This window comes from Tigriopus californicus, chromosome 10 (assembly GCF_007210705.1).
Source record: "Tigriopus californicus strain San Diego chromosome 10, Tcal_SD_v2.1, whole genome shotgun sequence".
Lineage (NCBI taxonomy): Eukaryota > Metazoa > Arthropoda > Copepoda > Harpacticoida > Harpacticidae > Tigriopus > Tigriopus californicus.
The window spans coordinates 11,927,383-11,955,352 of record NC_081449.1 but is presented as its reverse complement, the minus strand read 5'-3'; the positions used below and the strand labels follow the sequence as shown (position 1 = coordinate 11,955,352).

The 27,970-nt window shown below is 44.1% G+C and overlaps 4 protein-coding genes and 1 long non-coding RNA gene across 6 annotated transcripts; 3 read left to right on the top strand and 2 right to left on the bottom strand.

Annotated features, from left to right (window-relative positions):
• Positions 1-73: 73 nt before the first annotated feature.
• On the top strand, positions 74-13,212 carry LOC131888985 (uncharacterized). Of its 2 annotated transcripts, XM_059237963.1 has the most exons (7): positions 74-431; positions 2,390-5,411; positions 6,344-6,553; positions 8,784-8,923; positions 9,136-9,399; positions 10,469-10,826; positions 11,551-13,212. In XM_059237963.1, the coding sequence occupies exons 2-7, from the start codon at positions 4,427-4,429 to the stop codon at positions 13,047-13,049; spliced, it is 3,456 nt and encodes a 1,151-aa protein (XP_059093946.1). In that variant the 5' UTR covers positions 74-431; positions 2,390-4,426; the 3' UTR covers positions 13,050-13,212. The 2 variants fall into 2 exon arrangements, with proteins under 2 accessions (XP_059093946.1, XP_059093947.1); XM_059237964.1 differs by lacking the exon at positions 74-431 and having other exon boundaries at positions 2,259-5,411.
• A 502-nt stretch (positions 13,213-13,714) lies between these two features.
• On the bottom strand, positions 13,715-18,607 carry LOC131888889 (cGMP-specific 3',5'-cyclic phosphodiesterase-like). The gene is made up of 5 exons (XM_059237837.1): positions 16,672-18,607; positions 16,117-16,507; positions 15,832-16,035; positions 14,833-15,030; positions 13,715-14,350 (listed from the first exon to the last, which is right to left on the bottom strand). The coding sequence occupies exons 1-5, from the start codon at positions 18,465-18,467 to the stop codon at positions 13,868-13,870; spliced, it is 3,072 nt and encodes a 1,023-aa protein (XP_059093820.1). The 5' UTR covers positions 18,468-18,607; the 3' UTR covers positions 13,715-13,867.
• A 3,658-nt stretch (positions 18,608-22,265) lies between these two features.
• LOC131888696 (uncharacterized) lies at positions 22,266-24,655 on the top strand. The gene is made up of 2 exons (XR_009374147.1): positions 22,266-23,517; positions 24,273-24,655. It is a non-coding gene; the product is annotated as an uncharacterized LOC131888696 (long non-coding RNA).
• Positions 24,656-26,187: 1,532 nt separating this feature from the next.
• Positions 26,188-26,960, bottom strand: LOC131889673 (U3 small nucleolar ribonucleoprotein protein IMP3-like). The gene is made up of 2 exons (XM_059238826.1): positions 26,697-26,960; positions 26,188-26,625 (listed from the first exon to the last, which is right to left on the bottom strand). Exons 1-2 carry the CDS (start codon positions 26,831-26,833, stop codon positions 26,211-26,213), a joined length of 552 nt encoding a protein of 183 aa, XP_059094809.1. The 5' UTR covers positions 26,834-26,960; the 3' UTR covers positions 26,188-26,210.
• Positions 26,961-27,121: 161 nt separating this feature from the next.
• LOC131889672 (uncharacterized) lies at positions 27,122-27,959 on the top strand. Its single transcript, XM_059238825.1, has one exon. The coding sequence runs from the start codon at positions 27,369-27,371 to the stop codon at positions 27,957-27,959; it is 591 nt and encodes a 196-aa protein (XP_059094808.1). The 5' UTR covers positions 27,122-27,368.
• Positions 27,960-27,970: the final 11 nt, after the last annotated feature.

Sequence of the window (27,970 nt, the reverse complement as noted above, 5' to 3'; positions counted from 1 at the left end):
CCGAAAATAACAACAAATGGCCTGACAAAAGTGGACCAGGTTCCTCCATCCCTCGAGCAGGATCGTGACCAAGCGGGAGAAAGACGAAGAAGAGCGTGTGGAAAAAGGGAAAGACGAAGCCCCACCACCACCACCACCATCACCTCATCCTCAACAGCAACAGCAGCAACAACAACAACATCAAGCTGGGATCGACCGGGGGCTCTGAGCTCGTCTATACGAACAACATGAACGAAAGAACCAACGAAGGGGAGTCAATCAGATTCAGAGCCCGTCTGGAATGGGGAAGCGACCTCAGAAGGCGAGGTCTGTAATTCTGGCGATTCTTCGCGGAGTGCCAGTAACTACCTCACCGTGACCGTGGCAATAGCGAAGAACATATCTAAAGTGAGGATGAGAGAGTACAATCAAAGTGCCGGACTAATGTAAAGGTAGGAGATACGAGTGTTTTCGTGGAATTTAGTCTTGATTTATGGCGTCCATATTTTCTAATCCGAGACTTCGAATGCCATATTCCTTGTATCCAAACTCATCGAAAAATCTTGGGAGCTGAGCATAGACTCAAAGGCTAAAGGCTGTGGTCAATCAGGCCTTATTCTACCGCTTGTAATAATGGCAGCTCGAACACGTTTTCACTTTCCTGTCAGTAAGTAATATTCTAGTTAGTGCCAACTATGTCGCTATCCTAATGACGAGATCGTGACATCCAAGCATGCACATCAAGGAACAGTGTTTCCGAGAGTTCTGATCCCAGATCTCCAATCTGATCATCTTATCATCCCTCCCCCTTCTCATCCCAGGTAGTTTGGACGTGTAATGCAGTTCCATTCTTTCTTAATCTACGCTCGTCTTCAGGGAGAACTACAAAACCGAGCACCAACGGCGACGCTTGGGAGCCAGTCCCCAAATGAAGATGAGTGTGTGTTTAAGTGCGTGCCTCTCGGAAATCAATGCTTACTTATATACTACTAGTTCGAGACTCCCCACCATGAGGTATATGGAATCTCCCCCTTGTAAAAGTCCATCAAGTGAGAGCACCATCCCTGTTCAGCACACCAGGGCCCTTCTTAGGTGGACTCTGTGCATTATCAGACACCACTTCTTCTTGGACCAAGCAAGGCATTGAAAGACGAAAATGGCAGAGTGGTGTAACTCCATTGCCATGGAAGGGGATGGACTCATCACTAAATAAAGAAGGGACAAGCAGAACTAGGAACAGGAGGAGGAGGAGGAAGAAACAAACTTTAGAGGGTGGATATCGCCTACCAACTAGTGGGAGGACTTCCATGTGGAAACTTTTGTTTCTCGTGGTACACAAGAGGTTAGAGCACTTTCGAGTCAGCAACTCTGGCCCCTTACCCATATTGAATGAGCAATGAGCTGAGCCAGGTTATAGATCATTTCACAACGGTGCTTGTCAAAAACGTCGATTGAGGAGACTTTATTGGAACACCAGGCATTCGATGAGGATAACGTAATCAACTCCGAAAGTTCAGGAGGAGGTGAGGCAAGATTACCAGACCCAAGGAAAGGCTCAATGGAGTGGCAGTGGTCAAAAATTTGAACAAGAGTGGTCTACGAAGTAGTATCTCAATATCAATTGGAATTGAATCGAAGCTGGATGGATCCATTCACTTCTTCTTCTCCCTTAAATTTCCAATACCTAGATTTGAAGAGAGCTGAGATGGGAGTAAATCGATTACTGACTCTATCATCCCAATGTTTGAAACGATGACCAAGAAAGTTGAACACTTTGAGGTAAAAGTTTTGTCGTGAACAGTTGCATTTGCCTGCCGGGTTTTTGTTTTTGTTCTTGCAAAAATGCAATCAATTTATTCTACTTTTCTTGTTGGAACTGAGCTGAGGCAGAAAATTAGCCTTATTCTCTTTCATGGTTGGGGCTCTTCCTGGCATGCCATTCGGCGAAGGGACAATTAGAAAGCTTTTAATCTGTCAGTCCTTCACTACCTACTTCACGGACCTTCAGTTCTTGGGTTAGTGGAGGCAACAACACGAGAGAGGTTCCACTCGTTGTGTATTAGTCATTCAATCGGGATCCCATTGCGCCCTCTTCGATAAAGAGTTGCGACCACTTTGCTAATAGCTGGGATGAGCGGAATAAAGGGCAATTTGGCCTATGAACCGGCTATGATTCATTCGCCCCAATTTTGAATAGAGTGCCAAGTTTTTTTACAAGGAAAAAACGGGAGATCCAAGGCTAAATTTACCCGTGGCGGAACAAGGCAGGAGTTGGTGCCTTTTCAGATTGGGAATCCCGGAAATGACTTTTTAACCGCGGAGGATTTTCTTTGGGAAACAAATGAGTTTTCTTGGCGAGAAAATGGAACATTCTTCACCACTAAACTTTTTTCCCTCTCCGATCTTTCAGACAGGACTTGTGTGAGCCCACAGTGATACAAGAAGAAGTTGATTCCTTGGGGCAAGAGTGCCTGCCACCAAAGAGATCGAATTTCAACCCCTGGATAATACACTTCGCAATCATCCATCCAGAAAAGTAGCGAGGCGAGTCACTTGAAAAAGGGGCATGACGACAATCTCCAATACGCCAAGGGTGTGGCCATAAGAAATCAATAACGAACCAACCACCCTTCTTTGAATCTCACCCCTCACCTCATTGGCATAGTAGCTTCAAGAGCTTGTGACAAACCAAGCGGCTTGAACGGATCATCGCATAAAATCCAAGTGCCACACCGAATCGTCCCTCTAGCACCCATCACATGAAGCCATTTCTACGCTCAAATGGAATAAGAAAAAAAAGTGACGAAAAGCCAGCATGTGAACGAACTCTCAAGGGGAGATATGCTCCACGTCCAGGCATGAAATGCAAATAGAAGACACAAAAGTTTCGACTAGGATGTTAGATCGGTGGTGATTCCCTTGGACCTCGGCGCTTTCGCAATCATGTCTGGTCTTGAGTTATACATACCAAATAGCCGTGAAGTATTTGAAAGGCTGCCTCTTTGAAAGAGACATGGCCTCCTCTGCATGTTGAAACTTCAATATGCTGCTCTTAGCCGGTCGCTCAACACATTGGAGAAAACTGAGCTCGCCAAGAACACGAAAGTGCAGAACAAGGGAGGAACGAGAGATGATGGCGAGGACTCTCCCCCGAGGATATGATGAAAGTTTCCGTTAGAAGAAATTTAAGGCTTTTGCTTCTTCCTTCATGAAAAATATGAGAATGAGCTGCTGAAAATTGAGATATTGCTCATTTTCACATTCCCCCAATAGATACACAAAGCAAAGTGGTGTGTGAGTATGTCGCTGGTATCGTACTCGTTTACTTTCTCTCTCTCTCTCTCTCTCTCTTTCCGTCCTCTGAAACCAGACTCCTTCAGCACGGACTTGTCTAACAACCAAATTCCGTGTCATCAAAATTGTTGTTGAGCGTGGCCAGACTCACAAAATATGTTTCTAGTGAGGCAGCCAAACACCAAAAACGCACTCGAAACGAGGCAATGCCCTTCAACATGCCATGACAAGAGCTCCTAGATGTTCAGGGAGATAAGTGTAGCTGCTAAAAAGAGTATCGCACAACATGTTATTATCCCGTCGTTCAACGAGCCGCACTCGATGGCTGGAAAATTCGGAAGCTCGACGGTCATGGTGCGATTATTGATTGACATCTTAGCTCCTATTCATGTTTAATCTGTTTTTCTCAAGAGCACCAAACAAGAACTCAATCGCAACTACATCAGTTATCCGTTGCCGAGCTTCTCATTTATGTCTGAACAGAGAGAGAGACTCATTGGACAAAACCGATTCATTGAGGTGTGTTTGAGCGATGCAGGGAAAGAAGACGTGAATAGTGCTACCACACAAGTCATGCACCAAAGTACAAAGTTTCACTCAATCATGAGTCGATTATTCCGAGAAGAAAGAGTGGAAAGGAAGTAGCGAGGATACAAAAACAAATTCTTTTAAGCCCTTTCTAGGGCCACAAGTGTTTACTTTCCTATTAGAGCGACATAAAAGCCCCCTTCTCACATGAAAGGAGAGCGACTGGGAGATGAAGGGAGTGAGTGCATTGCTCCTCCCAGGTTATTGAGATTCGGATGAACTAAAGCGTGCAGCATCCCACTGATAACGATGGACTGGATAAGCGAGACATAAGCCCCTTTTTCGTGCACAGGTCATAATAATATCTCGAATGGAGTTGCTGATCTGCAGAAGTCGTCGTTAATGTTGGAGTGCAGTGAACACATGAATTAAACGCATATGAGGAACCCAGGAAACGGAGGCATATTCCTTAATTACAGTGACGTCGATCAAGCTCTTCATAGAGAGTCAGGATGATGATCAGGACAAATGTGATGATCAGTGAATAAACCTCAGATGACATGGAGGAAAAGGCTTTGTGTAATCCTTGGTAAATCACATTACTGATCTGTACAAGAGAGGAAAGATGATGTTCATTCAGTTCCTAATCTGCTTTTTGTTACTTAGTCTCCTTCCTCTGGCTTTCCGAGGAACGGAAGCCAAGGAGCGGAGGAGGCGAATGGAAGTGAAAATGCCGGAAGCTTACACTGCCATGCAGGGTTATATTGAGGTTTCGTTTAAGCTCATGGAGCCCAACGCAGCCCAATACAATGCCATGATTCATTTGGAATTCCTTCAAGGTGACTCAATTCTGCTCAATGCCAAAGGACATCACCCATCCCAAGCGAAGAAGCTGGCAAGTCTGCCAGTGCCAATCGGAATTCAAGATGGGGTCGTTGTCTTTCAATGTGGAACCATTAAACACGCCGGGCCTTATCGGGCTTTCCTTACAGTTAATGGCGAGAGGAAGGTGGAGAGCGACGTCTTACATGTGTCTTGGCCGTTGATGAGTATCACGGTCCCCTCCAAATTGGAAACTTATGCCACCGATGTGTCGGTGACGGTCTCGTTCACCCGGGGTCTTTGCGAGACTTTTACGACCTTTGGAGATTGGGGCTCTCATCCCAGCCCATTCCAGACCAAGAGAAAGTCAAGGCTCGGATTCCAAACTCAACTGGACTTGATTGAGTGTTCCGACAGCACAATCAATCCCGAATATCAGGAGTGCCAAGCTCCCAACTCCCTGGTATCACAAAACGACACTCTCAATCGGGTCTGGTGGTCTCATCCGGTTCCAAATCTATACCGGAAGTCCTCCTTCACGGTGACACTCAATTGTTCAGTTTGGGGCCAGAGTGGCACATTCAGATTGTATTTGCGAACGAACCTCTCATTGGCTAGTGTCGTGGCCAGAAGCTCGGCCATTCGTGTTCACGAGAACAGAGATTTTCAAATCAAGAACGAAGAAGCTCCTTTCGTCTTGCCATGTCTTACCAATGATGCCAAGGCAATCTCTGTCAGATCTCCGCACTGCTCCAGTTCTCATGACAGCATTAAAGTGTTTGGCCAAGGTAAGAAAAAGAGAAAAAGAACACAGACATTTCCTGACTGATGAATGAACGAACATTCTCCCAGTCTATGGAGAATGAATCTTTCTTCCAGTAGAAAAGAACGAAAAAGGGGCTCTATGTAGCCTCATTTTGATTTTTTGAAACATAAATATATGATTATGGCCATTATTTTTGCTCTTCTGGGGTCCTTTAAATCAGTCGGAAAATAAAAGAGCCATAATAAACAGGGCCATGAAAACGAAAAGGAAGCTCCCACTTGGCCGACGTGGGTGGGCTCGTATCGTAGCACAGATTGAGCAAAAAGAACGAAGTTAAGCTCAAACAAGAAGTTACAGCCAGAAAGTTGGGGCCGGTTTTCCTTTTCTGTGTTCCACCACCAACACTTTGCCTGCCTGGCTCTTGGATCCTTTTTTTGTCACTGGGCCAGATTGCTGGTCTCCTTTGGGACCATGGTGAAAGAAAGAAATCAAAGTGGCACGAGTCTTACGACCCATGTCAACTGTAATTGTTGTTGTGAGGTGCTGAGCGCGAGCAAGTACAAGCTAAACGCCAAGCCACCTAACCAATCTAAGAGCGCCAAACAGGGCGGTGAATTTGAATTTTCATTAAAATGGGAGGCCCTGGCAAGCCAAAACAAACAAGTTTTATTTTGGCGTGGAAAAATTCTTCGTCTCAAGAGGTCAAAGAAAGTAGAGATCCGTCTTCAATTTCCACTGATTTCCCCTTGGGTCAAAGGTTTCTGTCCAACCAGATGGGTTACCCTATTCAAAGTTAGGCACTGCCTTGAGGAGATGAGGGGCTAAAGGATGCAGATCAAGCAAAGTTCCGAGAAATGAAACAGAAGAAATCTGTCTTCAGCTCAAGGAAACGATTTCTTGTGAAGGATTTCTTTTCCTCGAGGAAAAAGGTGCATTTTTCTCTTCTTTTTGCAGGGATTCGCTCGGTCGGCAATGGCAATTTGGTCCCTTCTGAATGGGATTATTTAGGAGAGAAGAAGATCAGCACCCACGCCGATGTCATGTTCATCCCTTGCAACTTTTTTGACGACGTTTACTGGAAGTTTTGCTTCCACTACGTGACTCAAACCGTCCTAGGAGAGACCCAAACCATGACCAAGATGTGCTTGTCGGCCAAAGAACCCAGTAAGTATCACAGAGATGAAAGACCAGCAGCATTGAGACACAGAAGTTTATTAAGTTCTATACAACATTTTGGTTTCGCTTTCTTGATTTGGATTTAGCCTGATCCTAGAAAAGTTATGAAAAGGGTTTCCACGAGATTCGCAGGCCGCGAGAAAAGAAATGCTCGCATGTTGTAGATTATTTCACTTGGAAAACGGCAAGATTCTACAAATTAACTATTTCCAAATGGATTAGAAGAGCAAAAAATCCCAATGAGAGAGGGAACTACCATTTATGCAACGAACTCCAAATTTGCAAATTTTTCGGACTTCTGACACGCTCAGTAAGGGTGCAATTTGACTTTATGCACTTTCTCACAAAATTTCAACGCGTTTCCTGCCACTCCTCTTCGACTTTGGAAAGCCAAATGAGCTCCTTCAGTGATTGGGCGTATCCATTGGAGGGCCACAAATGCCTTCAAGATACATCCCATACATAGTATAAGCTTAGCCAGAAACGCCACAAAGTGCTCGATCCATTTTTAGAGCAATGCAACCTCGTCCGTTCAACCCTAGTTTCTTACTTGCACAAACGGAAAAGTCGATCGTGAGGAAAGACGTTCAGTGAGGTCCACGATTTGGTTAGCTTGCCGTAGGGTTACTGAAATGCCCAACAACTCAAGTGGACCACATTTACAGCGCTTACGATGTATCTGAACATTCTCGAATTGCGCCTTGAGGACAAAAAGACTTTACCGGGGCTCGCTTAAATGAGCTACTCATCTGAGGAATAATGAAGAGGGATGTTTCTGGGTCCATACTCATGTGGCCAGATCACATCTTTTCTCCCCTTCTTGAAAGCGAGTTGGGAAGCTCTCGGTCTCTCTTTCTCTCGCTGTCGAGTTGGTTAAATCGATTCCCTTGGGTTAGTTGGTTGGTTGGATGGGTGACAGAAAATCCTGGGCTTCCTTACTGATGTTTCAGTGACACGCAAAGTAAGGCTACTGAGACTTTCTAGTATGTATTTCATACATAAACTCTGGTTCATGTGTACAGGGTAGGTGTAAGGGGAAACTGGAAAAACTGTACTCCATGACAATAAAATACGAAGAAAACGTGGTCCCTTGATTTCCTTGCGCCATTCAAATCTCTTCAAATAGTCGGGACCTATCACGTTTATAAACTACAGCGCATACATACTACTAAAGTGTGATGCAGGCATGCAAGGATTCATTTTGTGATAGGATCAGATCTCTGGTGTTTTCAAGCCTAGCGATCACTTTCTTCGATACCACAGATGCATTGAGTACTGATCACCATAAAAAACACGCTCTCATCATTTATTCATTTAGTTCCAAGGTTGGCTGACTTGTTATTTAGAGGTGAGATACTCTTACTTTCCGCGTAATGGAGAGTTATGTGTATTAAAGACGCCTCATGAATCATGGAAGTCCATAAATCCCAACCAGGTCCTCCATCATTCGCTTGAGCTAATGGTTCATATCCAGGTAGTAGACGAAGTAACTCAAGTCCACCAAAAAAGACTAGAGGTTAATGACCCTCCACGCTTTCATGGTCATTTATTAGGCATGAGCCAAACGTGAAAATAAGCCTTCGTTTGGAGGCAATATGCCCGAATTTACCTACTTACACTACTTGCTCAGATTTATTGTCAAAGACTTCTCAATGATGGACCTGTACTAACGCTTAAAGAGCCCCTCACTTTTTAATCAACAGGGAGAGCATTACAAAAAATATGGTTAGTCCATGGCTTAAGTAGTCTCTTTCTAGCTCGCCCATAGAAAAAGAACGACAGATAAAGATCTTGGATAGCAACTTTGTTCCAAACTTGTGTACAAACGAACCCGTTGTCGGTCCTTGATATTGCGTGAATGTATAGGGCACCCTTCTCAAAAAAAAACTTTACAATTAAGTTGAAGGGGCAAAGTGGAATCCATAATTGGAAGTCCTCCTTTACCCTCTCTTTCGTCCTCCGAGAGTTGGCCAACTGTAACGGAGAGCACCCGGGAACAAACCTCTTGAAAAGAGTGGAATGAAATGATTAAAGACCCCGCGGACGAATGTCGTGGGAACCAGAATCGTCGGAGGGCTATTAATCTTTTCGTCTCTAATTTTGTACCAACAACTAAGCAGAATTTCTGTTGTGTTGAAGAGTACAACTGGTTATTACCGTTGCCCTCGAATACTAGGGAATGGGATGTTTTTCATATAGCACATTTCTTTTGCTTCAGGCGAGGCCATTCCACTTTCGAGTTGGAGTTCGTGGAGCCCTTGGTCATCTTGTAGTGTAACTTGCGGACTCAGTGGCTACACCTCCCGCCATCGGATGTGCCAATTGCCTCAAAACACGGATAAAAGGATTCTATGCGAGGTGACTACAATTCCCCAACTCCCCCTTTCCCTCTATTCAGTCTTTCCCTTCCCTACCCGCGCCTTCGAACCTCCATCCTATCATTGCCGATCAAGCCAGTGCATTTTGCTATTCTTTTGTTTAACTACCCGGCTTCTATTATTTACACACTCATTTCCTGAACCAATCTCCCTATGTTGAGAATTTCCCTCTTTCTCGCTCTCCTCAAACAGGGTCATCGGGTGGAACAAAAGCCTTGCCGAGAAGTGGTCCCTTGTCCGGGGGAATCTTTGGCGGACATTTCGTCTGCGCGACATTTGGTCGACATGAGCACCCACGTCATTGGATCATCATTCTGGACCCCTTTGTTCCAAGAGAATACGATCTCGCCCTGTTCCTGCGGATGCATTTATATTGTGGGAGAAACACGCCAAATCCGAGTGACCTCGGGTCAGAACTGCTCCTTTAATGGGAATAGTCTTCGTTGGAGAGTGAGGGTAAGTCAATCGATTTGTCGCGTTATTTTTCTCTCTTGACGAGGATAAGTGTTAAATGAATTTGCTTGGGAAGGTCAATTAACCCAGTTTTTTTCCTGTCATGGCAACAATTGCACAGGAAATTGTTCTTCATCTGATGAGGGTCCAAGACCAAACAAAACATATCCGCGAGGCCCATGAGGGGAAAAGCGTAGGGCAATGAAGGGTTGGCGAATCGTTTTACCGAGCGATTGGATTTTAATTGCGGTATGACAAATTATGGCCTAAAGGCTTGTGAACGTTTAACAACGCACCTCAGCCGGACAAAAGAACGTTTGAGGTTTGCTATTGCAAAACTGACAATGAATAAGAATACAGTAGTAGGCTCTCCGGTCTCGCATTATCCGAAATCTTTTCCACCGTCCTTAAATGGGAAATCTAGGCCATTTTGTATTTACTTACCGACATGAGTTCTTGGCGGCTTTCCTTCGCTCGTTCGTTTCCCCATTCCATTGCTCGAACGGACACAAAAAGATTGGAATAACCTATTGAGAGCTCAAGAGCAGAGCAAGGGTTTGAATGTAGCGAGTGTTCATGCTGTATTGGCTGAACTTTCTCAGTCGACTGAAAAATCGATACCTAATTTGACGAATTCATGTGGGTAAAAAAAGATACCGGCAGAGAAAGAGCGCGACTTGTTTGACAAAAAATTGGGACCAGAAATTGGCGCAACTGCCAAGAGCGGTTGGAATTGAAGGTTACAGCAGTTCGACAAACAAAGGGACGAGAAAGGAAACTTTATTTTACGAGTCTTGACATGTCAAGTTTTCGTTTCGAGATGGATTGATAGATTCGTTTGCACAGTTGATTTGGAAGGTGCATACGAGTCTTCTTGTCCGTCTTTTCGTCAAGTTCCAAATGCTCATTGTCCGAGTTGGGGAATGACGCATGAGAACTCACCCCACAATTGATCCTTCCGAACATGTTATTAATCTTCGAGAGTCTGTTTGCTTGCCCCAAAAGGGGACCGACCGTCTTTCGTCCAAAGCGTGCGTACACGGTGTACATTCGCTGTTTCCCTCTTTTTCAGGTGGCGGACAACGATACCATGAAGGTGAATGTCTCATTGATCCAACACTCGTGTCTGGACGGAATTCTAGAAATTCGAGACGGTGAAGGCCAAACTGATCGGCTCTACCGGAATCATAATCAAAGGGCGCCATCAAGTTCCTCCTCATCTTCCGATAACAATAACAGCCACAGCCAGAGCGTCGAAGATCCTGATGACAATGGAAGCAACAACCTCAATGGCCTTTTGTCCCGCGTCGGATTCTTCAATAGTTCCGAGCTCCACATCCAAAGCCAAGGATCGGTTCTAACATTCGAACTGATCTCTCCTGAGACGAAAAACTGCCAAATCAACTTGGACCTTGATGTTCGCCGAGTTCGTAAGTGAAACACTTTTATCTTGTGACGGCCATAAAAGTTCCACTTTTTAAGGTGGAAGTGAAGGAAACATTGAGGAGCCCTCTTTTTTTTATTTCCACACTTTTTTTTCTTCTTCCTTTCGTTCTTTCTCCCGCCGTCTCGTGAGTTTTAGGTCTCAGTTTTAGCATTGCCTACTTCAGTTCCTTGCTTTGAAACGAGAAGTCAGGAAAGTTTATTATCACGCCAACGCCTACCTCCCCAAAAAAACAGAGATACCTTTCCGATATTCTTGTCACAATGCTAAGTGGAAAGTCATTACCATGAAAGTCGGAGCCTAGATTTGGCGTCCGTCTGGCGGAAAGTTATTCGGCCGATAGCAATAAACCCAGAACTGAAAACATTAAACCAGGAGCAATGCCATGTAATAGGACTCGTACAAAGTGACAGCATATTGGAAGTTTTGCTTTGTTAGGAGTCCGACGCACAGGGAAATTCGTATCTATGGTTGTTTCAATTATGCATGTGGTCGTTTATGGCCTGTCGTTGTGAGGAACTTCTACCATCGCACTGTACGTACATACGAGTACATACGTACGTACGAGTACGTACGCTGGTTGTGCCATGCCTCTACGTACAGTTCCGGATCCTTCTTCGTTTTTATGCAGTTCGGGGTCCACCTGACGTCGAGTTCTGTTTCATTTGGGTCCTAAGAGAGTAATTTCTTTGACTTTTGTTTTCTTTCAGACACTCCAATGGGAAGTTCCTCAATCCTTCAACAAGTGACGACTTGGTTTCGTCTCCTGTTCCAACATTTCCCCACATTGGTCCTGGTGCTGGTCTCGTTCCTTCTGGTCTCGATTGCATGTTGTTTCTGTCTGATTTGTCAGATCGAATATAGAAAGAGGAAATACGTCGCCTGGAAAAGTCAGGCCAGCTCAGGGTATTCCACACCGACTCATTGCGCCAAGAATTATATTGCCCTGGAGGATATTGAGACCGCAGCGTCCTCAGTGGACGACATAGCCCCTCTAATTATATCCAGAAGAAAGGACAACCGAAAGAATAAGAGACTCAAATTCCGAATGGACCCGGAGCTCATTCGAGATCAGTCGGGATTGGATAGATTGGAACACCATCGACGCTCACTGCCCTCTTCCCCATTTCTCACCCGACGACTCTCACCTTCGTCCAGTCCCAATTTACCCCCACCTTCCCGACCAATCACTGCCGAACAGGTCAAGAAGGCCCTAGCCTCGAAAACGAGGAAAGGCCGGGGAGGCAAGCACGTGACCAGGTCCATGACTAAACGACCTCGAGTTCCTATCCCAACACCCACCCTGTTGGGGGCGAAGAAGAGGAACTCGAAAAGCCTCTCGGATATTCTGGCCATGCTGAGCCAAGAGCGTGATCGCCGTCTTGTTGTCATTGATCCCGCCAAACCTAAGTTCAAAAAGCCCACCGCCGTCCTCAAGCCCATTGTAATGGCCAATGCTTCGCCGAGTAAACCTCGACAAGCTTCCCGCTTTAGCCTCAACAATGGAGGTGGTGGTGGTGGCCATGGGGTCACGGCCACTGTGACAACCTCGTCGCTTCGAAAACCGCTCCTAAATCACTCCCTTCATCGCTTCAACAAATCCAGTACCACACTCCGCAGTAGTGACTCCCAAGACACCCTGAAACCCACAAGCTCGCTTTCCGAGTTCTCAGATGGGGGCCAGTCCTGCATGTCAGGAGCGGAGTTAGAATTTGATTTGTACGATTGCAATATCGAGAATGTGGGCACATATCCTGGCTCCATGTTTGCCCATCCCTGGGCCAACGGGGATAGAGATGGCGAGCAGATGTTCGAGGGGAGACTGTCTTCTTTGGGCGGCGAGGATTTCCAATTGACCGAGTTGTTTCCGGCCCACTCCTACTATATGAACGGGGGCGGCCACGGTGGAACCTTGAAGAGAGGGGATCCCTTGGCACGCAATGGGCGACTGGGACGCGACGAGGACATGATCCAGAGTCGAACCAGTGACCTCACAGCCTCGGTAACCAGTGCCGACCTCGGAGCCTCCGGGTACTACGTCATTAGCGAGCCTGATCCGAATTACCAGACCGTAGAAGACGAGGACGAAGCCAGAGAGACTGATCGCTTGTTGGATCTTTACGCTGTCAGAGCCACTCGCCGTCATCATCCCAACGCGATCATGAATCTTACACATATCGACGATGATATATCGTATGCAGACGACTGATTCCACAACATGCCTAATTCTCATTCATACATACATGTACAAGTACTATATAGTATACCGTCTATTTGTTGTTGTCAGCTTGGAGCGTAACTGCCGCAACTCCAAAACTCTTTATGTTTAATGATATTAGTCCTCAATAAAATTGCCATCCCGCCCCGCTCAACTGATTTGTATCTAGCATACAAAAAGTGACTTAAGCGAATCCATGTTTCAGGAAACGTGCGTTCCTGCCAATTCGCCGTTCCCTAAGGGACAATGAAACTTTATCAGACTTGTCATTTTTAATGACTCGGGTTAATTAACTCTGACAAGGTCTGATGGTCGAGAGATATCCTATCATCGATAGGGAAGCCAGGCGGTCGTTCTCGATGTTCGTGTTTTCCGGTCCTCCAAGGACGCCTAAAAAGGCTGTGAGCAGGCCTTAGCCATGGAGTTAGCTATCGTCGTCGTGTTGGTTGGGAACAACGGTGGTGTGTGCCCAATTTGGCCAAGAGGACTAACAAAAAGTCAATATGGACCATCGACATGCAAAGAGCAATGCTCCAGTACTACCACCCTTATCGGCCGGAGGTTATAAAAAAACGACCTTGTAGAGGAGTAGCCTTTGAAGTAGTGTCAAACTTCGTGACTACATCGAAATTGGCGAAAATAACGGAAACGGCTGATAAGCGACAAGAAACCAAGGGGCTGTGGTTCCCCTTTTCTCATCTCATTATGCGACTGGACATAGAACATATTTGAATGGCCAAGATTTGGCAGTTAGGTAAAGCGACCCAAATTCTTTTATGACATGTACTAACTCCATCCAGGATGGCCGATTATAAATTCCGTGCTCGAGCGATGGCCCCAGGCTCGATCTTGGCCCAGCGCTTTCGATTCTCCATACACCCATCCAGCATTGGGTGGAGAGTGGGGCTGAACTTCTCCATGTCCTCGTAAACGCCTTGACAGACTTTGTCAATGAAATCCAGTTGCACATGAGCCAAGGAAGCTTCTCGATCCATCATGGGCTGTGGCGATTCGTGGAAATTCTCACGCTCGATGTCACCTTGAGCCCAGAACTCCTCGGCGAGAAGATTGGAGGTGTGGAAATGGACTTTCCAAGGCTTGGTGATGGCCGCTAAATCGGCTGCTGTCATCATGGCGCTCTGTAACAAGGATTTATGGTCGGCGTTGCTCCAATCCAGCTGTTGCTCGTCGTTGGCCAGAGCACGGATGGCTTGGGCCTTTCGAAAGTGAATTGCGAGGTCTGTGGCCAAGATACATCGCTCCAATAGAGACAAGATAGCGGAATACTCATTCTGTAACACACGAAGTCGGGAATGAGCACTTAAGTGGACCACAGTATCTAGGACACTTTGATGAAGAGAAACTGTTGAATCATTTGTCCTTGATTCGCGCTTTCATTGCGTGCCGTAAAGGCTTAAAAGAACAAAAATACTCTCGAGACAAAAAAAGCTTCATTCAAAAAAGAAGGCGAAGAAGCCAGTAATGCTGTGTAGCACAACGGCGTGGGAGGTCTTCTTCGTTTTGCAAAGTTACTACCAGATAATTGGAACGATAAGGCCCTGATTAGGTTGTGAGGAAGTAAACAATTTGATTGATTACCAACCCCTTTTCCAAGTTGGTACTTTGACTGAGGTGAGCGGGTAGCAAGATGAGAGTGGACAGAAAAAGTGACCTTCGACATGGCCATCAACAATATGGCTTGGCCTCATTCATTCAGTCAGTCTCTACTGTATCTAACGAGAAGCTCTTTGATCACGAACGAGGTCGCTCTTACCTCCGACAGGTTTTCGAGGATTCGATTGCCAGGGATGTTGAGAAGAAGGAGACACTGATTGAGGTGATGTCGTTCTAATGTAGAGGTAGCGTAGAGTGTGGACAGGGGGTTATTGCTCTTGGCTTGAAATGCATTGGTGGTTCCTCGGTGATCCAAATCGTGGCTCAAACAAGCCACTAATAATCCTAAACAATCGAGCTGAAATGTACGGCCCTTGAAAACACATTTATTCGAATAACACACAGCCTTTGGCTTTGAGGCAGATCTAGTGTAAGATAAGATTTAGGGAAACGTCCATTCCGACCTAAAGAGTTGTTCCAAGTTCCAATTACACTCGCATTCATTCAACTAGCAACCACAATCGATACACGGAATGCAGTATGACTAATGAGGCTTACTTTCACTGGCTGAGTTGCCTCCAAGCCATTAGCACATACACAGTACCGTTGCATTCAGCCTTTGTAATAAATGAAAAGCTCCACACAACACAAGCACATTCAGTTCTTTCAACTGAAAACCTTTTCCGTCCTCACACCCATCATCACTACAAGTTTTGAGCGTCAAAGAAGCTGAAGAATTATACTTGTTGTGGCGTGTTCACCTGCTTATCGCATCCCAAATTTCATCAGCCTACTGGGATCTTGGATTGTCAAGAAGCCCTCATAGCCCACGTTTGTACATGAAACAGAGCCAAAATGTTGGAACTTGACCCTCAGCTGCCAACTGACAACCACCCACCATCATCAGACATCATCACTCATGGTCTTGACGTTGTGTGTACTCGTACCTACCGTTTGTGTGTTCGATAGGATATCGATAAGAGAGGTCTGATTAAACATTAGGAGACGAGAGAGGTATTGGGTGCAATTAGACAGTACTTACTCCTCATGTCTACATACGAGCCAAGCAACTAATCGAGCTCAGCTCACGTCTGTCCAGGAACATGATCAGTTAATGAATTGACTAGACATCATGTTGTAATGGAACCACTCATTGTACCTGACCAAAACGGGACTCCCATCCCGTTTTACGGAGCATAACGAACATGGTTTGCGCCACATTGAAACCGTGGTACCAGTTATGATAAGACACGGTGTCATTTCTGTAGTTCTTCTTTACGGTCAGAACCCAGCGACAAACCGTGGTCCAATCCATGTGGAACCTTGAGATGAGACCCATATCGATGAACATTCGTAAAGTAGCCTGAAACAAGGTCGAATAAAGCTCAAACAAGTGTTCGCTCACTTTATCCGCTAAACGTGGGATTGGTTTTGGAGCTCGTACTTTACACGTGTCCATGTCAGTCATATCCATGTAATCAAAGTAGAATTCGTCTAGACATAAGGATTTGGAGGATGGTATCTGCTCGGTCGCAAGGGCTTTGGCCTCCTCAATACAAGATGTAGCTTGATAGTTCATCGTGTCGAAGGCCACCTCGACCCGAGCCGTCGCCTTGATGGCTGCCTCATAGTCGTTGGCATTCTTAATGGCAATGGCACAGAAGATAGCAAAGGCCTCGACGAAGCGCTCGTCGTTCTCGGTGAACACACCCTCGTTCTCTTTGTTAATGAGCGAGATCACTCCAAGGACGCGCTCAGTCTCAGAGTCCCGAAACGGCATGCAGAGCATGGTTCGATGAATCAAACCTGCATCATCATTGAGCGTACAATCGAATCTACGAGGAACCAAAAGATTAAGGACAAGCCCATGGGAGAGTATTAGCCCAACTATGAAACGAACACTTTACTTCATGCAAATGTAGTTAAGTGGAGATAGCTCTTCTTTTTCCTTTATGTAGGACAGGAAAAGGGTGTATAGTATGTAGGAGTTATAACGTACCTTTCGTCTTGCTCGAGATTGTGGATGTTAATTTTCACTCCCTTCAGGGCGACTTCACCCGTGATGGCCAAATTGATGGGGAATCGCCCTTCATGGGGCGTGCCCTCCTTACACTGACCTTCCTCATTCAAATCTCTCCGTTGCATATCGTACACGCGCTTAAAGATGGTAGGATTATCCTCGCACGTCAGCAAAATTTGGCAACGCTCGCACTCAATCATGGTAAGGAAATTCCCAAGAATCGTCTTAATAGTAGGCTCAATTCGATTATGTTCCCTGAAGACAGTATGAGCTAATTCCAGAAATACTTCACTTCTCGTGATCTCCAAGCCCATTTCGGATTTCTCGATATTGTTACTGAGAGCAAATGCTGCAAAGGTGGCAATGATGTTGAAAAGAGACTCGTCGAAGAGCCGATCACCATGTGTGGTGGCTCTAATGGCTCCAAAGCAGTGGTATTCCAATGGATGGTTCAGGGGAATGCACACCATGGATGTGACAAAATTGCCATTCAGTATCAAGTCTGGCCTCGTCCGAGAAATTGTCTCTTGCGAGGAGAGCACCCCGGTGAAAAGACGATCGGCCGAGGTTTTGGTCTTCTCGAACACATTGCCTTGATCTAGGAGGTGGTAGTCTCCGTTCAGGATGTTGGAACCGTTTCCAATAAACACTTCGACATTGTCCAACCCCAAAATGGACTTGGTTCCCCGGCAAAGCTCCTCGACCACCCAGTCCAGATCGACCCCTCTCAAAATCCGCAGGAGAAGGTCTAGCAAGTCGGCATTCAGTTCAGCCTCTTCTATGGTGTCGTGAATGGAGGTGAGGTCCAGTTTGGACTGCGACGGAGTGACCGTCACTTGAGGGACTGGGACTTGTAATTGGGACAATTTATTGCTACTAGTTCGTCTTGATGAAGGGGTTCGAAGGAACGAGTGTTGGCCATCAGAATCTGTAATTAAAATCGGGGTGGAGAGCCCACCTTCCTCGAATGCTGTGGCCGAATGCTTCCGTAGCGGAGTGAATGACCGTGAGCGTTGTCGCTTGGGGTTTCTCTTCAGGCGAGAGGATTGGGGGTGGGGACTGACTTTGGCAATTGGTCCCAGGTTGAAGTACGAGGGTTGGAACAGCCATTTCTCCAAGACGGATTGGGGCACTTTCCGCAGAATGTAGTCACTCAAAAACTCGGGATGGTCGTCCAGAAACGTCTCAACACTGAACTTGTCCATGTTCGAACGTAGGTTTGGTTTAATTGTCTCACCCGAGGAGTTCACTCTAGCTTTCTTCGGCCACTCATTGTGGTTGTAGGCGTCGTCTTCCAATATCAGATGCGTTTCCTTCTCATTCCTTTGGCCAACACAATCACGAGTATCGCCATCAGGATTGCTTCGTCCCAGACACCCACGAGTTTCGTCGATGTTGGTGATGCCTCGTTCTAAATGACTAAAATCGTCACGGAGTTTTTCGCTCCCTCCAAGCTTCGAACTCCCACTCGTCGTCTTTCTCCTTTGGTTGTTGTTGTTGTTGTTGGTGGTGGTGTGCATGCTGCTGCGTCTGTCAGACAGGTCAGGCCTAGGGCTGCCGCTTTTCCGAGGCCTGCCAATGAATAGCTCGGAGACCTCCAACAAGTGGTGAGCCCCTAATTTTCTCCTATACGATGGTGAGTAGGGTGGGGATATCGTGGATGATGATGTTGATGATGGTGGTGGTGATGGTGATGAGGAGGTGGTGTTGGGCAAATTCTCCTCTACATCAGTGACTGAGCAGCTCTCCGCCAAATGGAATGCTGATGTAGACATTTCTTTCAGTCGAGCCTAATCCGGAGTTTTTTTAAGTCCCCCCCCCTCCCCCTCCTCTTACTCTCTCTGTCAGCTTTAGGCCAGAGGCACAAGTTGGAATTTGACAAGCCAGCTCAGGCACATGGACTGTTACTACTACGATGATGATTATCACGAGGACGTCGAAGACGACGACAAAGAAAATGATGAGATTCAATCCCAAGTTTGGTGAAGAGCACAACTCACAACTGAATGTTTCCCGTGTCTCAGATGAGCCTTAATGGATACAAGTGGTGTTTGTTTTATCACAGAGCCTTCCTGACAATCACTAGCCATCATGTCACAGTACATGTACCTACTACGTACGACGTGTATAAGGACGTACGTAGCCAGCAACGGAGAGATATTGCAACATCACTTCTCGAATACCAAGATTTGCGTCCGAGGAAGTTGATAATCCCGCAATGACCTGGTTTTCCCCATGTCAAAAAACTAATCCATGTCGTCTCAAATCGAGACCCCCACACCCACAATGAGAACAATCACAACACTTCTTGATGTCACGGCTAAGGAATCCTAGCCCCGAAAACTGCCAATGGTGTGCTCATAATTCAGCTCATGTTGCTGAACGTTACACTCATCTGGATGAGTGTTAAACTGCAAATGCTTGACACCATCGGCAAACCGTGTGATCAGTATTCTTATCTCATATTGGCCAATTATTGCCCCCCATAGCTAAAAACTGTACCTCAATAAATACCCATCGCATATAAAGTATACGATGGTGACGGCGTCGCAAGCCAGTGATTGTTACAAAGCTCTGCACATCAATTCCTAATTCCAATTCCATGGAGTACAAACGTGAAAACAACTATTCACAATCGATCAAGCTCGTGAACAATTCTTTTTCAAGTTGGTGCATCGTATTTGCCTCATTGGAGTTCTCAAGGCTCCCTGAATCCCGAAGCAATGAGGCCCTGACCTTGACGGGACCAATGAAGCGTTATTTAAAGGACCAGGAAAGAGTCCGGAAGAAGCAGGCTGACTACGGAAAAAGTGATCCTCTGGCCTGACTTAAGCCATTGCGAGCAATCAAAGGTCACACAAATGACACAATCGAACGAAACGACATTTGCCTTCTTCGGAGTCAGAGACCTAAAGCACCGAACATTTTGTATTCCCTCTTTAGTATCAAGTTCTATACGTTAGACCTGGCTCGCCATAAAAGTTGCGTCACAATTGATGGCTTTCAATGCATTGAGATAGAGTTCAACGTCAATCGTGTTCTTTTGTAGTCATTGATCGTGACGAGGATGTCATTCAAAAAATCGCTGGCCTTCCCAAAAAGGCCATGAGTATGCGTCGATGTTTAACCCAACCCCGTTCCCAGTAAGTCGATTTCAATTTCTTGGGATTACTTTTGGCACGAACACCTCAAACGGGTTGTGCTAACAGATCTTCAATAATATTGCACATATACAAGATCCACAAATCTACCCGCAAAGAGACCTCATGAAGACCCGAGTCCATGTTTTTATCGAAGGTAGCTATGCTCCGTATTTTGTTGTTTTGTATTGATTTGAGAGTCTTGTCAAAATAGGAATGCATCCCTAATTGATTGAGTACCCTCAATTATGGGCTTATCTGACAAACACTCTCCGAGCATCTCGACCCTTCATTCAACCAGTCGCCTTTCCTCGAACGAACGAACGAGCGAGCGAGCGAGCGAGCCAACCAACCAACCAACCAAGTGCTTTTGGTCTTCAGTATTCTCATCAACAACCATCACATGAAACTGCACCACCCTCACTTGGCACTTGGCAGTGATGAGGATCCACTTGGGAACAACAGATGAGGAATGGTCCAACCAACAGAAGCATCATTGAAGGGGGAGAGGAGTCTGATTTTGCTTGGGTTGTTTTTGTCTTGGAAGGGTAAGAGGGTGAAGTACGAGGGTGGTTTGGCCAATGGATGGAGGACCAATTGTTCCATATGTTGAGGGAACACGTTTTCTGACAAGATTTTTTAAAGACAAGACCGACCAATGTCATAATTGTGGCGCTAGAATGGTGGTGTAAACATATCATCGTAAATTGTAACCAGAGGAAACAGTGTCTTACATGAACCCATGCCAAATCTAAGACAAAGACACGGCATTTACAATAGTATGATGTGCTCTGAAAATCGAAGGTTGGAGCAAACTTGTGTCTGATAGCTCCACGATTTGATTTACACATGTAAAAAACATGCTTGGGATTGATTTTTATCTCGCTCTTAGATTTATCTTTCTTATGTATTGTTTAAACAAAATGGACATTAACACAGTTCACACTTCTGACGATCCTTTCAAGTTCGGACCGTCAACTGACAATCAAATTCTACCTGTTCTAGTTAAGCAAAATAAGATATTGATGATAACATATATTATAACATTCAAGGAAACCTAATGGGATGAACCAACCCAATCCCATCGAAAACCAACGAAAAGGGAAGACGGAAGACACAATAATTCACACCTAAAAATGCTGAACAACCAAAAACTCAAATCCTGCTTTGACAGTAAAAAAACCCTCTCTCGTTTTGGTCAGTCATATTTATTTGTATTTTTGGTGCTAGGGTCAGAGGGATGAGCCTCGCCCGGCCAGCGAAGCCAGTCATCACATCGTGCTTCTAATTTTTCCGATGGGCATTGTCGTCGTGTCCGTGTCAATTTTGGTTCTCCGTCTGAGGGCAGGGTTAGCGTCTAAAAGTTTCCTTGAGAAAGGTCGGGGAGGAGATTTGAACCGGGGACCTCTCTCGTACCGTATAAGGAAACTGCGCTAATCACTACACCAGGTCTCATCCCTATATGCTCGCCAAAAAAGTATACTTCTATAACGTTTCTTTTTAGCCTTATTCTAACTATTTGGCCACTAAGGCATCAATATTACGATACCCAACTGATCAAGCTGATTTGTTTTTCTGCAATTAGACGACAAGACAACTCTCTCGCGTGGACTGTTCAAATGATGATGGTTGTCCAAGAGTAAGGATATATCCGTTCCCAATAAAAAAATATCGTTACTTGAGGTAGCCTTGGGAATTGCCTCAGGATCGTCGACCATTTTTAATTGCCATAGTAGCAACCTATGTTGTAAATGATTATACCAAAGAAACTAGAACTTGGCAAGCCCGAGATCGAATGAGAGCAATAATTGCTAGACCAAATGATCAAGCAATTCTTATGATATATTCTCTCATCAATTGTCTCTTATTCTCTACGTGTACATAAATTCCATCAACAAGATTCGGGTTCATATTGCGTTTGATGACATGTAACGACAAAACACGTTGATCTAGATTGGATGAGAATATTTTTATTAAAGCAGTCAAGGCTGAAGAAGCTGTCAATAAATCGAGATGATTGAAAAACAAGAAAAGGCGGAATTTGTGGTCACTTTGATGACCATCTTGATGAGCTTTCTTATTTGCAAAAGTGCAATGTTAACCAAAATTAGCTACTGATTCTTTCGATTAGATTAGAGCACTACATAACCCAAAATCATTGCACCCTCTCTACACATGTCTCTAAAAAGTTATGCACTTAACTGTGACTGTTATCAAGTAAGAGTTTTGATGATCGGAACAGTGTTTGTTTGCTTTAAGTCCGTTAATCGTGTTAATTTTTTGTCCCAAATTTGTAAGTTTTTTGCGAGAAAAATCGAAACACATTGAAAAGGGTTCGGTTCGAACATTTCCTTGTTATTTTTGACGCACCCGTTTTTCCTTCACAAATAGTTTACAGAATTACGAAGCAGCTTTTTGAAAACATCAGGCCTGTTCAGGTTGCATGGATTGGCTTGATTGTGCCAACCTAGTACCTATCATGCTTTGCCGGCGAGGCCTAAGCTAAGGATGAAGGAGATACATTTCGTCAACATTGAAGGAGAAATCGATCTAAAGACACATGTGTTCTTCCTTCGAAATGCATCTTGCGATACGTAATGTAGATGTCCTTTGAGCCTACTTTAGATACTGAACCCATGAACCGCTTCGTTTCGTTTTTTTTTTTTTTATGTAGAGACCTAAACATATTGGCGGATCAGGAGCTTTTGGGCTTGGGCAAGAAGGACGAAACACATGTGACCTCTGTTTCAGCGTTAGGCTGCGCATTTTTCGGAGGAGCCTCGAACTTCCGTCCGATATTGAATGCACATGTTTTCATTCTATGAACGTAATTCAATCGTTTCGGAGAGAAAGATTGTGTTAATGAAATTTTGAGGAAGAGGAGGGCTACATATTGACAAAAGATGGGCGAGCAAATTATTTTTTGCTCGTTATGATAATTTAGAAATTACAATCCTCGGACGTGTATTCGCGGCAACCCTGTAATGGCAAGTGAGGAATACAAGAAACAGGATATTGATTTTTTATCAAAAGCTTCAGTCTATTCTTCTTTCAAATATTGTCCAGTCAAGATTTGAAATTGAAGTATTGTTTTTATTGTGTGCATTATCCAGGCTTAAAAGCACGTGATACGACAATCGTCTGTAAGATCTTAGTTTAACTTTTGCCCCGATGGGTGTAAATGCATATTGCCTCAAGTGACATGATTTAATAAGACGGTTTTTTGTGGTCTGCTATTTCATTCCCAAGAATCATATTTTCCAAAACAAACGGACAAAAGTTGCTATAAATGGCCAATCAGTAAAAAATGCCGATATTGGCCAAACGGGCCCAAAAAAACAAATCACATTTTCGGGCATTGATCAAACTTAACTATAGCAAAATACTCATTGACGAGCCATATTTCTAAACTCAAATTCGTTGGTGGATACGATGCTATATCAATACAAAAATGAGTCATCATTTACTCATAACTAGAGGGCGGTTTTGAAAGCTTTTTATATAATTGGATGCTTTAGCTGAAAAAGCGTTTTCGGACCAGCTCTTGAAAAAGAAGATTGGTCAAAAACCATGGGTAACGAAATTGACCAACAGGAAATAACTTGTGCTCATCACTCTCTGAAGGCCCACAGATTGTTTAGAATGAAATTGAACAAGCTTTAGAGACATGGAATTTGGAGCCTTGGTAAATGCCAGAATTTTTCACCACTTTAAATTCAATTGTCATTCATTAATCAGACGGTCCAAACGTTACCTATTGCTTCAAATTTCGAACCTCTTGAAAAACACCTTGGAATTGTATGGTATCGGGTTCATCCGTGTATCCAATAAAACTGATTTACTCAATTTCTGGAGGGATTTAAAGATGTTAAAGACAGAAACGTCGAATAATTAGGTTAATCATTTTGATTGCAAATCCAATTTGTATCACTGAACTTTCGGGTGCTCCATTACTTTTGAACCACCCCATACTTCTCTTCTTACACTTCTCGGGATTCTTTTGCTTGCAAACTTTTTCACTGTTACTGGGAGTGAAATCTTTAGCATTTCAAAATGAAAAAAATTTATGTTTATTATTTAACCTTATATTCATATAATATCTGATCCACCAAAGAATAAGAGTTCGAGGATCGGGCAAGCCCGTGAATATGGGGTTGATCAAGAATTTTGATCGGAAACTTGTCCAAGTTTGGTTTAAAAGATGCTACAGGATCAACGCTTACACATTTCCAACAAATTCTAGTAACGGCCAATAAGCCCGAAAAACTTTTTCTCAGTCCCATAGATGACCAACGTTTAAATCTAACCATGATAGGAAGCATTAGGACCCGTAATGCAATGACACCGCCCTGTACAGAAAAGGGAAGTTCCGACTTTATTTATCTTATTATTTGACACCTGCTATATGACCATGTACCTATGAATCCTTTGTTCACCTAGTGCTTTGGCCCTTGAGAGGCGAAAGAAGTGACCGAGTAAACAACATCCCGGTTTTGCAACGTCAAAATAATGAAGATAAATCAAGACTGGTCTCCTCCAGCGAAGAGAGTCTCTCAAGGGAGAACATGGAACCGGAGAACGATGGTTGCGAAAACCCTTTTTCCAGAAACTGAGAGATGGTGCCGTTGTTAAAGAAACAAAAACTCTGAAGCCCTGGGCTTGTATCCAAAACCTACGGAACAATAAGATTTAAAAAAAGCGTTTTTTCCGAGCTCCTGTTAACGAGAGAGCTTCGTGATTTTGACTAAACGCCACTCTAACAAATGAATGACCATTGTTTCTATTTGCGTAGTGTGTACTGGTAGTAAAATATTTTCGTTATATTTCCCTAAATCAATGTTTGGGCATCCTAAAAATGGTGTCGTCCGAACTGGCAAAGTCGCTTACAGTCAGAATCCTTCTAACCTTCTTTCTAGACCAATAGCGTCCGCATGGTATACCTAGCATTGCCCTCAAGTTAATTTAAACTACCTGGCGTAAGAACGTAGACTATGATTAACAAATGATAAAAAAAATCCAGAAGAACGTGGTCAGAAACCATGTCCATCAGAATTGCAAGACAATTATCTAACCAAAAGATTTCAAGCCCTTGTACGTAGATACATTACATATCATCAGGGCTTGAAGTAACGTGTTACTTTTCTGAAAAAGTTGAATGTTGCGAGGAAAAATTTCCTTGGTGTAATGCTCCTGCTCTTATTTTAGATCAATATAGTAGTCTGTCAGAGCTCCCATCAACTGTATAAGGAAAATGCTTTTCGCAACTCTTTCACCCCTGCCCTTGAGGGAATGTGAATCCTTTCCAGTAAACAAAATGGAGAGCACGCACGGAATCTCAAATATACTCCTTGGTAAAAACTGGTCCGACAATAACTGCGATCGAAAACACATTCAAGTTTGATAGTCTATTGATTGAGTTGTGTTACCAAATCATCTTCTCGAATTCTCGTTCCAAATATGGGTAACCAACAGTATTAGATCTGGGATCATCTCTGGTTATAAAATGGGCGTTTTCGGAAGAACGTTAAAGTCTTAAAGTAAATTAGTGACACCAACACTTTTCATTCCTTTGTTCATTCTCCACGTAAGTCTTCATTAGTATGGATTGATATCGTTGATATGCAGTAGATCAGAGTAGGAGATGAATAAATGAGGCCTGAACTGGAGGGTGACACATTACATGCCACTTTCTACCGACCACTCTTTCCCTAACTCTAAGAATCAATTACGAGGCGACAATACCTGGGACTCTCTAATCATTCAGAACAATATCAAAGAGCATATTTCAGATCATCAGCTTGTTAGAAATCTAAGCTAGGACACTGGACATATTTGACGCCAAATGGATCAGGATTGTACTACGGAAAATTTAGAACCCATTGACATCAACCTCCCAACGAGTTGTTGGAAAATTCTTGGTCTCGTTGTCCAAGACGGACAGATTCTCTCGGCAAACATCCAAAATTTTAGTGAAGAACTTTCTTTGGAAGAACATGCGTTACTTTACGAACAAATGCTCCTTTCTACTCGAGTTTTTTCGATGTTCGAACCTTCCAGCTGCACCACTTTATTTGGAGCTTAACGGGTAATTCAGCATTGTCATATAAAGAGATAGGACTTGCCTGAAAGAAATTGACGAGTGATCGAAGTGACCGAAATCATGTATCAAAATATCTTTTAACATTTAAGGATACTTTGAAAGTGAACAAATGCTTTATCAGCTTCTAAAGAGCGGACGAGAGCCAACTAATGCATGGTGCTGGATTTCCAAAACCCAATTGTCTGGAAATCGATGTAGTAATTGATGTCGTTCCATAAATCTGAAATGCTCGAAACATCGACAAGATTCAATGAATAGGAGAATATTATATTTGTATTTTAGTTAAACATGTCATAATCGTCACGCATTTCCTTGTACTCGAGCATCTTCTTTCGAATCGCAGACGCATTCACCCAAGTGACAAAATCTTCCATGTTCCTTGTGACCAAAAAGGCCGGATCCTTCACCATGTCCGGTCCAACTCTGACGTGACCTTGCTCAACCATTTGAATGGCCGATCGGATATTTTCGCACATCTTATTCCTCACCAGAACAACGGGAAGTCTTCGCCGACAAAAATTGGACGCGTTGATCTTATCGCACAGTTCAAGATTCCATTTGGTGGGAATTAGACCGATTTGATACATTTTCTCCAGAAACTGAGCACTCATATCGACCCGGTGTTGAGATTTTGGATCCAACTCCTTGATTCTCCGCACGATATCTCGTATTTCTCGTGACAGTTTGTTGTACCTACATCATAAAATAATGCACCCTTTTCTTGGACATGTTCTGATAATATGAATCCTATATATTTTACTTACACGGTGTAATCCTCGCGTTTCTGGATGCCGTAACGCCGCATGATCTTCACCTCATGGAGATTGTTGTCCACTTCCCAGTTGATGAAATCCACTTTTCGAAGCAATTTCTGCTCATGATACTTTAATTTTCGCACCATTTTGTTTCAATCAAATCGATCTTTAATATTCAATGTTTTTTCACGTGTTGTTTGTTTACACACACTACGATAGAGGGTGACTAAAAAATCAGGCATCAGTTGTTCAGAAAAATAACATAGTCAAGACCCTCGATTGAGGCAACATAATGATCAAAATATGACTTTTTAAAAAATGTAAAATACATTGCTTATGACCTCACAAAGTACTCATTTTTGAATAAGTATAAAAGAAATAATTACCGTATATTTTCTCGGCATTGGTCACCCTTCATGTTAATAACCTTGCATTCCTGCCCTGAGAATTTCAATTTCTGTCGGCAAGAAGGATCGAATCAGACGAAGCAAATTGATTGGGCGCCCAAGGCTTTTTGCCGTACTTAGGACTAGTGCCGTGATATGACTGATCATATCTAATCTAGGCCAAGTTTGTTAGGAACATACTCGTTCATTTGGTTTGACCAACCGATCGGTAGCCACAGAGTGGATTGCTCGAAATCAATCAACGGCTCAATCCATCGTTCCTCGTGGCCTTGGAATGGCCCAAGCATTCGTGGACAAGCATCAAGCCCAGATCGGTTTGGAACGATCCCTCATTAAATCCACCATCACCGAGATTTTAGAGTCCTCTATCCAGGAGCATCGCTTGCGATCCAAGACCGTGGACGAGTTGGACCAACTCTTTGAGATCTACGCCAACGAGCTGTGCTCGGTCCTGGGACAAACCATCCGATCCCAATGCTTGGCCATCGGATACCGCGTGGTGGTGCAAGTGGTTCTCACGGCCTTTAAAGATCAGGGGATTGATGTGTCTCAGAAATGTGCTTGGCATTCAGCGCTTGATAACTATATTCAGGTGTCGGCGGGCGGGAAGAACGCTCTCATTCTCGTTCAAACCTATTTCGTAAAGGAAAGCCAAACCGGAGGAAAACTGTCCAACCCAGCCGAGACCCACTTGAACTCTTCTGAAGAATCGAGTGATTCTAGTTCCAGTGATAATTCGAGTTCCAGTAGTAGTAGTACTAGTAGTAGTGGTAGCGACAGTAATACGAGTTCGAGTGATAATAGTAGCAGTGAGAGCTCTGATAGTTCATCTGAGAGTGATTCTAGTTCAGACGAAGAAGAGTAAGCAACTTTCAA